This window comes from Liolophura sinensis, chromosome 7, assembly GCF_032854445.1.
Source record: "Liolophura sinensis isolate JHLJ2023 chromosome 7, CUHK_Ljap_v2, whole genome shotgun sequence".
NCBI lineage: Eukaryota > Metazoa > Mollusca > Polyplacophora > Chitonida > Chitonidae > Liolophura > Liolophura sinensis.
The window spans coordinates 43,104,757-43,117,727 of record NC_088301.1 but is presented as its reverse complement, the minus strand read 5'-3'; the positions used below and the strand labels follow the sequence as shown (position 1 = coordinate 43,117,727).

Here is a 12,971-nt window from a genome sequence, read left to right as displayed (position 1 = left end):
CACTGAACAACCCTATACCTATGAACAGCTTGCCTCAATATATTGGTGCGGTTATTCTAAAACCCCTAAACAACAGGTGCGCGCTGAAGCGGGGTTATGGGACTGAGGTGTATGTTGACGTCAAACTCTGTGACAACGGAGTGAAAACATGGCTGGCGAAGATAAGGAGAACTGAAAGCTGGAGAGATGTGGTCGACTGTTCCACGGAGAGGACCTTTCTGGCTCTAAAAGGGTATATAGTCTTAAGGCAGGTCAATTGCAAGTTTCCCTTGTCGCTTTAACTGCGCCCTGTGCCTATGTTTTTGCATCGAAAACCTCGCTTATTATTTTTTTTTGACACTGGATGTCAACAACAACATGCTAATATTCCCTTGGTGAAAGTGTTTCGGGATAATATAATTTGTCTTATGCTATGTACATCTGACCATTTTCTTGCCATTTTTATTAGTTTATTAGTTGACAACGGTGTGGTTATCTTGCTCCAAGGCTGAATAATGAATAGCATGTAGTGATTATTTATTTAACCACAAGCTGAGTACCTGTATTTTGAAACTTTGCAGATTAATAATTTATATACTGTTAGCCCTTCGCTTTTCTTTGCCAATGATTCATTCTGTAAGACGGATTGGAAGCTACAGACCAGGTGATCTCCTTAGTAATAAACGGTGTGGGTGGAAAAAAACGGTCCTCCCAACGTTATTGCATAGGAACATGTCTATTTTTGAATCATTGTCAGTGATCTGGTATCCGTTGGATTTGTATTATTTTCAGCTTTCAAGATAGTCTGTATTTCTACAGAACTTTCATGATGTTATTTTGTACAACTGGGCCTTACTGGTTTTACTAGCGACCAAAATGTGACCTTTTCTCCAATGCTTTAACATTGAGCAGCCATTTTATTTTAGACACAAAAGGGTGGTCATGTGACCTCCAAATTCTGACCCATCTCACAGAGTGGTTCGTATTTTATACGAGTGCCAATCCAGACGTGAAAAAACAACTATAGTTGTCCAGGGCTAGCAGCCTAAAACATATGTAACAACGGCAGGTGCATCAGATTTTTAAATTGCACCTTGATGTTGGTTTGCCAAACCTAATGTGAGAGAATTTAAGAGTAATGTTGAATTTAAATTGCAGAAACCTGATTTTGCCATTTACTGACACTCACAGAAGTTCAAAAGTAGACATTGTTGACATTGACAAGTTACCTGTGCTGATTGTTCTGTTGTTTAACATATTTTAATACCTGGTTATGAACAGCTGTAGCTCTCAGATATCTTCCAGTGTTGTTCATTTCCCTGTTTCTTATGTGGGTTCCAGTATTTATGCTAATTCAGTGTGATGGCTCCCATGCATAAACTGAAAGTTGGAGAATTAACATAGTGGTTTCCAGGTGGTAAATGCTTTTTGTTAGTTTGAGTGCACTGATTGTTGGTTGAGAAATATTTGGATACACCATGTTCATGGCTGCTCATTGACAGTCAGACTAAAGCAAATTTGTCTCAATGGTGTAATACGAGTAGCAGCCCCAATAACCACTCCACCTACCTCTAGCTACATAAATCCACGTTGTAGCATCTCCCCTTCCATTCGCCACACAAATTTTTTAATGATAATCCAATAAAATATTGTATTACACGTAAAATGCCTCCAGGACTTGTAGTACTGTTGTGAAACACATACCAGAAACGCCTCAAAAGACTTTAGATGTGGTGTATAATTTTTTTTTTTTATGAAAATGCACTTGATTCTGTTAATTGCTATTTCCCCAGTCACGACATAGAAATTCCATGAATGAGGAGCCTTCATATACCCTATACTTTCCCATGTTCAGTTACATGTATCTTGCATCATGGTTATCTCACCACGACCTCATGTGATTGGCCTGAATGCGTGGCCTGGAGGTGCACGGTCTCAAACAAGGAGGGAGATCATTTATCTGACTGAATTACTGAGTGATTTAAGTAACCTTGTCAATAACAGAAGTTTATATCAGTTGCCCAACATACACATATTCACACCTGATGCTTTGAAAGAATTTGCATTCTTAGTAGTGAATCTTTGCAGGATACTGACACATGTTAGCCCAGTACATTTGCCCTGCTGATTACATTGTATTTATTAGTTCTGCAATCAGGCGAACACCTGATGAAAGAATAGAGGCATGTTTTTAGCAAGAGCAGACAGGGAGCTGACAAGCAGTCCGATATCTTTGAAGTTTGGGAAACACTCATGAATTCTTCCTGCTAACTTTAATTGGACTGGATCTTATCATTGCCCCTTACAGCTTACATGTACATATGCATGCAGAATCGATGCAGACTATTTTGTGACAGGCACAAGTATAAAATGAAGAAGTATGCCATGCTAACCTTGTTAAACCTTTCTTTATTTTCTGCAACATGTTTGAGCATAAAATTCCCTGCAAACTAAATAGCTATCATTTTATGACTTGAAAAGAACTCAAAATTGCCAATACTTTTTACAAAAAAATCCATGTTGATTTCTGCAGGTTGGTTGGTGAAAATCAGAATATTTCAAATGACAGTATCTCTTATGAGAAGGAAAAAAAAAACAGAAAAAAGAGACCTTAATGTTCCCAGTGTCAACTTTGGTGCAAGTTCATGCATTATACAAAAAATATTTGCTACCTGTAGTACCTCAGTACCTGTTTTTGTACATTGGGTTTAGATTAAAAGACATGTAGCTGTGTTGTGGGTAAAAGTTAACTTGAAACACGGTGATAAGAAAAATTTATCAAGTGATGGCATTCATCATGAGAATAAATACAGGTATATATTTTTTTTGGAAAATAATCAAAATTATAAAGATCATGACCAGTACCAAATAAAAATGCATATATTCATTGAACTACCACTTTGTCTAACATGAGTGCAAAAATGCTTTTGTAATTTACATCTAGTGTTTTTTTTTGAGGAATGTGGACAAATTTTGTAATAATTTTAGTTACAGACAATCAATTTTCCATAGTTGCGTTACATTTGACAACTGTTTTCAGGCCTGGCTGATGGGCAGTTTACTATTCCTCCTTCTCATTTTAAATGAGAAGTAGGAGGGAATGTTTTCATGACTGACCTCTTAGGGCCAGGGCAGGCTAAATTGAGACGAACTTTCCAGTTTTTTGCATCTTGCATATCGATAGGTTCAATTCAATGTTGGTTATTTGCCACGCTGAATTCTGAGCCGTTTTCCCGGCAAATTGTAGATCTGCCAAAGGCAAGCACAGAAGCTACAGATTTGAACTGTTGCAAGCTACTTTAAAATTATCAAAATAAATAAATGGTTTGGGATTATAGTAAGATATGACCAAGAGCTAGTGATGCAGACAGTAGAGTGTAGATTAGAATATTGGGAGTTGACTTAGTTGACTGAGATTATAGTGAGATATTACCAATCACAGGGGATGCAGGCAGCAGAAGGTAGTTCAGAATATTGGGAGTTGATTAAGATTATAGTGAAATATGACCAAATACCAGGGATACAGACAGTTAGATGTAGAGTACACTGTTGAGAATGTGGGAAGTTGATTGAGATTATAGTGAGATATTACAAAGTACCATGGTCCTGTTTCACAAAGGGCAAATAGCGCTATGTCCACGTGACTACCATGGTGATGTAATGCCTATAATACTGGTTGCCATGGAAGTTAAGTGAACGTAGTGCTACATGTACTTTGTGAAATGGTCCCTAGGGATGCAGATAGTAGAATGTAGTTTAAAGTATTGGGAGTTGATTCAGATTGTGAGATAGGTTCTGATTGATTCACTTAAGATTTTGGTGTGAAGTTTGAATAATCTCATATCAGAAAAAAAAAAACTTATTTTTTATGACTTATTTTAATGATTCTAAAAGTTGTTATTATAGGCCACACTCTAGGAGAAATACAGTAAGTTCCGAATAATTTTCCGGTAACTTTGAAATCTTCATATAGATATTTTGACAGTGATCAGAGTTTCTAATTCATAGTATGATATGTACATGTGAGTAGACAGTGAAATAGGTAGGCCTACATTGCTGTCATGTGTGGAATTACAAACACAAAGATGGCAAAATAGCAAATTTATTATTATTATTTTGGTTTGTTTTGTGGTTAACTGTGAAAGGGGACACCAATTTCACTATTATAGGTTATGGATAAGGCCAAAAGTTATCAAGAGTTATTTCCCCTCATCTTTCCTAATATGGTGGTCCAGTACCTCAAGTTTTGTGGTATGAGTCTTGGGGGCAGGCCTGGGCAGAGTACTATCAAAGGCTGTAAAAATCATCAAGATCAGTTAGCTCTCATAGGTCAGAATATTATATCTGACATCCTTGACACTACTTTTTGGTTGACATTAAACACCGAGCGTACATACACATATGTACACAACTTTTTGGTGATGAAGGGCTATGGTATTTCTTTCAGGGTATTAGCCCTTCTCTCCTACTAATTCTCTCCTACTCGTCCTGATTTGATCAGCTTACACACCTGGTCCTCATCAAACAGGTGTGATACTGTTAATCATGGCTTCAGTTGCCAGTCAAATAAATAAAGAAAAAAATCTGTCATGTTAGGCACCAAGTAATTGTCCAAGCATCATAAAGCAGGGTGCAACTTAGTAGATTTGATGTGTACATGGCATTGAAACAAAATATTCATTGTTCGGAAGACATTTGCCGATACCGTCATTCTCAATCTCTTGAGGGCAGATGCAGCTATTAAATTACAATGAATGAAATAAAGTTTCATCCATGACCAGGTTTCTCTTTATCCATGATTCTAAGCGTTCTGTTGAGTCGATAAAAGTGTTTTATCATATCGTGTAGGTAGGATGATATCCTGAAAAAAAAAACATATAAGTTTCAAAACCAAAATTATTATTTTATGGCATTTATTTGCCTCTAAAAATGCAGCTTTTGGGCCACATATTATGGTATTTACCATAAATTTATATTGCTCCTTGTAACTATGGATCCCAGAAGAGATGATTTGCCTCTATTTTCTGTTTTTTAATTCATTGTTAAAGCATTGGCTTTACTTTTTTTTTTTAAATTGGAGAAGGAGAGGAATTTGAAGACTAAAACAAACGATTGCTTATGTATACTTTTGCTTAAAACTGCAATGTGTGATGAATCACAAATAGACTATATAAATAGTTCAAAATATCCAGCAATGACAAAATAGAGAATTTCTTAGAAATTTCTTATAAAAAATAACCCAACTTCTTTAAAATGTGTTATGTTGGTTTTGTCATACTCTGCTATGATTATTTTAGATTGGGGCCCTCATTTGGTGGTGGAACTAATGACTTCTGTTGCAAAATAAGTTCCCTGGCCTATGGCTAGTTTTGAATCCTTTTCTTCCGTACATAGCTGCAAGCAATTTAGGAGGGTCAGTCAGTCTTTCTCCACCGAAGCTCGTTTCTGTCAACATTTAAGTGTTATTTGTCTTTAGTTTTCATTCAAAATTTTTGAATAAATATTATGTTTAAAGTAAATAGTGAAAGTTTCTCCTTTTTTCAAGTGTAAATCAGGAAATTAAAGAAAAGCACATGCAAAAAAAAAAAAAATTTGTCTAATTTGTATGTGTTTAAGTGCATCAATATGGTCAATAAAATTGACTGATTGATGTAAAAATTACAAAATTCAAGCAAAGATTTAATTACTCTAAATGTTAATTAGAAATGAGTTTTGGGATATACATGTACGACTCTATAAGTATCTCACAGTATTGATTCTTTTCAAGTCTAATTTTAGCAGAATGATACAATGTTATTTAGCTCACACAAATACAGCTATATGTGTATTTTTTTTTATCAACCACCATTAGATCATTACTGCCATGATTAACCTGGCACCTCTGTGTTGTTAAGGCCACCCCAACTGAAACATGAACCACCTCTCTGCCTGTCCCACAGCGTGAGATATGGTCCGCATGCTCGCTCAAATGGGGGGAATTTTTTTTTTCATGTGCTCTAGTGGGAATGCTCTGCAAAATTAAGATACATATGTTTGCAGACTTATAAATGGGGTGAAAATCTGCTGGATTTATGTATTAAAGCCATGTTTATGTGTGCCATTTGTGGTAGGCTGGAAGTGCCTGCAGCTTTAATAATGACATCATTGATCAGGGGATGAATAATGCAGTGTTCCACGTACATGTGTGTTCGGCTGGGGACTTGTTACTGCTCGGACTACCATGACAGATTTACAGTCTGCATGGAGTCACTGCTACATACACGAAACATTATATCCAAGCGTTATTAAATTATGAAGAAAAGGATGCTCCACATTCAGCCTGGATGCAGGGTAGCCACATGACTTACTGTACTGTAGTCACTAAATCTTATTAATGGGCCTTTCACACACACATACACCAAAACGGATCAACTGGGTGAAGAACTGTTTGCAGTCTAGAGTCCCATTGGAAAATCTATAGCATGGTGCCTTTGGACTAGCATTTTTTTGACAAACAGAGCTGTTTCTAATTCCAGTGACTTTGGGATAAAGTGGCTACATCTTAATTATTATCTATTGACAATGCAGCTGGGCCAAATGGTATTAGCAACCACTTTTTATGGTGTTTATGTCAATACTATATCAAAGCTGCATGTAACACACAGTATAAAGATTGTGAAAGTGGCAGGTTTCTGGCAAAGAAAAGAGGCTATACATTTGATCTAAAATAAGATATTCTTTGATTTATCCAGAGGTATATCCCCTTCTAAAAGCAGGGTTTAGTAGAAGCTTGAAAATTTACAACATTTAAAATTGCTGTTAGTGTAACATAAGACGTAAGAATTCCCTGTCACGTCCTATTGAGGTTTAGTTCTTTTTAACAGGATTTAAACATATCCATCTTTTTGTTTTATTTTTGAATGTTCATTTTGTCAAAAACCATTCACTGCCTCCTGTGCTGTACATGTGTTGTAAATGGTTGCGATATTGCCAATGTGGTGTTAAGCCATAATCATTTATTCATTCGTTCATTTATTCATTCAATCACGTCCTCACTCTCTATCACTAACTGTGAGCAGTATTTTGAAACAGTGTGAGAGAATTATTATTATTATGTAGAGAAATAATCTGCACAGTTTTATGAAGCTTGTATCTTTAGCGACACAAGAAAATCATTTTTGGTATCATTCTCATAATAACTGTATGGATAAATTCCATTGAAAAAAGTGCTTTAGTGGTCAAAAAGGTTGAAGATTTGCAGTAATTCAAATCTATATGCACATCACACAACTTCCTAAAATGGAATATCCTCTGCATATTTGGTACATATTAATTACCTTTACCATGAATTCGTACCTTGAGTTCAGTTAGCATTTTTGTTATGGTCCAGTTTTTCACTAATCTAGCGCATAGTTATAGGTAATGTGAACATGTACCATATATGGAAGGAATATTATATATTAGCTTAATGATACAACAATATCAAACAGATATCAGTTACCTTAATGAGAAATTCAACCAAAAATTGTGCAAGGGTATTTTACAGTTATACCCTTCTACCTGTGGAATTAATGACAAATTCTGTACAAACATCCGATCACCAAACATGTAAGGTGGAAAGTATTGCAAATTCGGAAAGTATTAGGATATTTATAATGTTTATAAAAGGTCAATCCAGTCAAATCACATAGGATACAATCCAAAAAGCAATTTAATTTTTGAGACATATTTTGTATTTCTTAATAAGCCCTCTGATTTATGCATGCTTCGCATCAATGGTCAGAAATTACATCTTGACCACCTTAGTGCCCCCTGTTTGGACTTTCCGTGATCATGATTGTTAACAGTTCTGGCTGTTTTTTAACAGGTAATTTACCTGTTTTCAAGAAATTATACCAGTGTGCCAAAGATTGTTATTTTGTACATTATTAAAGCATATCATAATCTCCAGAAGTCTAGTCTCGTATTGTGAGAGTTAACTTGATCATGTTAAGTGTCTCTGAAATGTTGATATCCAGTTGAAATGATAATATAAGATTTGTTTCTGCTATTTAAAGGCATTCTCCCATCAGCTGGAATCTGTAGCCTGAACGCTGCCTAACTTGGGGGGAATGTTACCTCTGTGATGGGAGATTGCCACTGGCAGCACATCCGATCCCCAATTTAGGATGCTTTAGTGGTTGTCTTTATTGACAACTCACATTTCTGACCTTTAGCCGACCAGGTCCAAATCAGCTAGCCTTTTACACAGTTATGACCGTGTACTTGAAATCCAGTATCACACTGACAGAATCCCTTATTTTAGTGTCTCATTTCCTTGTTTTGGATGAAAATATTTGTAGCTATCATTTCTTAGGAAAGGGGTGATCTCATTTTTTTTGTCATTTCATGCACTAAAACTATGCGATCATCATGTGTGTCTTATAGCTTGGCTAGCACATTGCACTTTTCATTTTTGGGAGTTCGTAGGCATCACATGAGGGGTATATGGTGTTGAGGGCTGGATGCTTTATTGTGTAGCATGGTTCTGGCCTACAGTGCTTGGAGTATTGATTTCTTCTGTGCGGTAGCATCTTGTATATTATACCTTGGATGCTGGACTATGGGACCAATGAATACAAACGTATACCAGCTCTCCAGCCAGGGCTGGGTAATGACTTACTCAACTGCACAGATATTGATGTTTTAAAAATAGTTCTTCATGATATTGCTGAGGCTTTAGAATGTTTGTTATGGTTGTAGGAACCCTTGAATGCCAGTGAATATGTTAATGAGACCGAGCACTGGGACATGCAGTAGTAATGGTAACAGAATCATAGTTAGAATGACCTGTTCATGTGTTCATGTGTATTCAGAGTGGATGTATACAGCTTTTTTTCTGTTGAAGCTCAAGTGTGTGTAGGAAAATGGATACACACACAAGGAAAGAACAAAAATCATATATACATACACATGTACAGCTTCTTCAGAAATATGAGAGAATATATTTATATGTTGTATTACAAAATTCTCAAAAATATCATCTGGACTTAAACATTATCTGTCAAGAGTAGGACACTTTTTTCTGTCAGTAGTGTGATTAAAACGACATATTTGTGCAAAATGTTTTTTTTGGCAGAATGTGTTCCAGATTTGCAGCTGGTTGTTATTAGTGTTCATGCTACAGTCACTTTGAAAAATACATTTATAAAATTTATATATTTTCTTTTGTTGGAGCTCCTGTACATGACATCACTTATGAAGTAAAGTTCTCTTCCAAAATTTTGCTCTGAGATGTGTACAGCACATCTCATTGTTGAAAGCCTTTTCTGAGGTCTACAACAATGAGATGTGCCTCAAACATTTGTTTTGATGTCTTTCATTCTGTGGCTTTTACTTCAAAGACTTTAAATGTTTAAAAAAAATTTTATGTGCACCAGCTTGAAACATACACCAGAGGGAGTGAAGAGTCCTCTGTGGTCTACTGGTTAGTGTGCCAGCGAAACACATTGACAATGCGGTGGTTGTAAGTTCAAGTCCAGCTCATGTGGCTTCCTCTCCAGCCATACAGGAGACGCTCTGCCTACAACATACTGATGGTTATGGGTTTCCTCTTGCCCTGCAGGGTTTCCTTCCACCAAAATGCTGGCTGTTGTCAGTTATATAAGGGAGATATTCTTTAGTACGTCATAAGATACTAATCAAATAAATATATAAATACCAAAAAATATTCCCTTTAATAGGTTAAGTTGATAACTTAACTTGTATGCGTATCATCTACTACATCTACTAGCTACAGTAGTCAGCTCTAAAAAAGGATGCTTCAGGTTTTAATAGTAATACATGTACCTCCTTATGCAAAGGTAACAATCCAAGAAGACAAGTGAATTTCTGGATGTTGCTTAGACGGGATTACAACTAAAACATGTGTGGTACTACCTTACCATTATGCTCAGTATCCCAGAAAATGAATACAGTATGTATAGATGTACAGATGTGTATATTCTGCCTGTCTGATGAAATTTCAGGGTTGTCCTGTGTTGATATACATGCAGTTTGGGTATAATTGACAAGTATGTAAAGGCTTCCAGATTTGATTATGCATGGAATCGTTTTAATGGTGATGTTGGCTTTAATATTTATTTATGACCGGTGTAACAGCTAAAATTCGGGCTTGAGCTAAAGCTCTAACTCATCCCTTAGACAGTTAATGCATTATACAATTTAGAGTAGGAATTAACGTAGGTTTATTTGATTGTTTATTTGATAGTTTATTTGACTGGCAAATGAAAAATGAGTGTCCTAGGCAAACCACGGACCATTGGCAGTTTACAGACTAATTTTTCAACCAGTGACTCACAGATATATGCACACCATATTGTTAATGACAGGTTAATTAAATGTTTGACTGCCAAACTGCAAAAAAGGTCACCATAAAAACAGTGAGAGCTGGAAAACTCACAAATTCCCAGCCCGTGGCCTGGTTCGATCTGGCACTTCATGTGTCCTAGCAGTTGTCCTAGCAGTTGTCCTAGCAGTTGTATGACAAGAACTCAGCCATATGCTGGCTGCTTGGGTATAATGGGAATGCTTATCTTTCCCTATATGAATTAAACATGTACATGTATATAACAAACCCACTTCTCTTCAAAACACATGCACATATTTAATTGATATACATGTTGGCATCATGTCCATCTAGAGATAACCATGTATAGGCTCTGTGTTGCCAGGACATCCGGTAATCCTGGAGAATTTGGGTGTGTTTCTGGTGTTTGGGTGTGTTGCTGTCATTTACTGATGTGGCACCAGCTTTCCTGACTTTTGATTTGTTAACTGAATGGTTAACTTTTATCTCTGGCAGGTATTAACTGACTTGTTTCATTTATTTATTTATTTGACTGGAGTTTTACGCCGTACTTGTATTTCACTTATACAACGGTGGCCAGCATTATGGTGGGAGGAAACCAAGTTGAACCTGGGGGAAACCCACGACTATCCCCAGGTTGCTGGCAGACCTTCCCACTTACGGCTGGAGAGGAAGCCAGCAAGAGACCTGTGACATCTGAATGGCAAAGTGGGTTTCTGAGGGCTCAAGTTTACCAGCATTATATATAAATAGAAGTTTCTATACTTGCATAGTGTGCTTGTGATGATATGTTCATGTACATGTATGCTTATGTAACATGCTTTTATATATACATTTGCACAACGGTCTAGTACATGATTGTCCATTATTGTGACAAAAGTTTCTAGATTAGAGAATTGCCACATCATATTCTGCACAAATAAGAGATAATAAGAATGATATATTGAAGACTTTATTCTGCCATGCTAAAGATATGTCTCTTTAATGCAAGAGTTGATATGGTTTTACCCCAGTTAAAAATACAGGTATTGAAATGTTACACATCAGCACTTTTACAACTGTGTAATATTACTAAACAATTGAGAATTGTAATGAAGTGTAATGAGAATTGTTTTTTATTTCTGTTAGCTTTAAATAGTGTTTTGGTATGTTTACGTAAAATCTCAGAGTTGACAAAAACGGGATTCCAAATTTACAAAATTTGCTATAATTTTTGTTTTTATTTTAGTCACTCTTTTCAGTTTTGCTTGATATTCTTTCACCTATTTGTTCAGTATTATAACCATGTAAATTCTTTTCTCTTACAGGATTAACAAATTCCAGACGCCGTTGTTGCCTGCAGGCGTGGCCTGTTTCCAAGCTGCTTCACTTAAAGATGAATTCCTCCCGCTTTGATGACCACAGTCACAGGCACATGTCAACAAATGACAAACACAAACTACGACAAAATGAGGTAAATAGTTTATCTTCTGAGTAGACAACAAATGAAACCATTAAGAGTGTTGTGTTTTAATCACTGCAGGAGCAATTGTTTTGTTTCCTTCATTCTCTTCCAACAATTAAATGGCCAAAAAAAAACAAAACAAACAATAACAAAAAAAAACAAAACAAAAAAAACCAAAAAAAAAAAACCAAAAAAAAAAAACAAAGAAAATCAGATGGAACAAGTCAATATGTCAGTATGTTTCCCCCTTGAAGTCTCAACACAATCTTTTGATTATTTTAGAACTACTCCGCTGTTGTTTTTGTGGTTTATAATAAAATGAGCATTATATTTACAGTAGCTGAATATACAGTTTGAGCATATCCAATTGATGCACATGTACATATACATCAGGTTTGTATGGGAACATAAGTTGGAGATGCTAAAAATGGAATAAAGTGCTGTATTTCAAGCCTCATTAGACAAGAGTCTGTTAGAACTTACATGTAAATAGATTACAACTTTTGACATATGGTACATGTAGCCTTTGTAAACAGAAAGCCATATTAAATTGAGACTTTACCTATGTGTGATTATTGTGGCTCTGGTTGCATTAAGATACAGGTGTCCAGGTGCTACCTGTGGCATTAGTAAGTTATCTGATATATTTGAGCTGTCGCTAGTGTTACTTGAACACTTGTGTCATTTAATATTTCCTATAAACATACTTGGTATACATGTGACATGTAATTATAGGTGATACAAATACACCTGAGCTACATTTCCATTTCAACAGCCCTTTTCAGAAGAAAACACTCTATGTAGCAAAAACTGACAAGCTGTCATTTTGGTATTGATAAATGGTATGTAATTGTAGCAAAGTATTAAATTATAGTGCCTGTAGTCATCTCAGTGAGTACTGTATTTGATCTAAAATTCCCTCCATGGCATAAGCTACATAATTTTCCCAATCTGAGAACTCTGTTTTATCTTACAAATTTACACGTATTTTGAGGTTTGTTCATGAGGTCAAAAGTGTATCTTTCAGCACTAAAAGTAGTATTTTTTTTTACCTTAATTTGCCAATAAAAATTCATTTTGGGGGGCAAATTTTTTGGGCAGATATGATATGTGTAGTGTGTGCTAAACTTCATATTCTATGGATTGTGCTTGTGCTGCACAGCCTTAGAAATAGAATTGATGCATACAACGTTACAACCGGAATCTGTTAAGGAATGGTTT

The 12,971-nt window shown here is 35.9% G+C and overlaps 1 protein-coding gene across 3 annotated transcripts in view; it reads left to right on the top strand.

The window, feature by feature from the left end:
* Positions 1–135: 135 nt before the first annotated feature.
* Positions 136–12,971, top strand: part of LOC135470528 (uncharacterized) — a 53,846-nt gene continuing 41,010 nt past the window's right edge. For 2 of the 3 annotated variants that reach the window (XM_064749529.1, XM_064749527.1), the window contains exons 1-2: positions 136–247; positions 11,614–11,759. In XM_064749529.1, coding sequence (XP_064605599.1) covers positions 11,682–11,759 — 78 coding nt within the window. In that variant the 5' untranslated portion in view covers positions 136–247; positions 11,614–11,681. The remainder of the gene's footprint in view (positions 248–11,613; positions 11,760–12,971) is intronic. The other variant, XM_064749528.1, reaches the window with a different exon arrangement.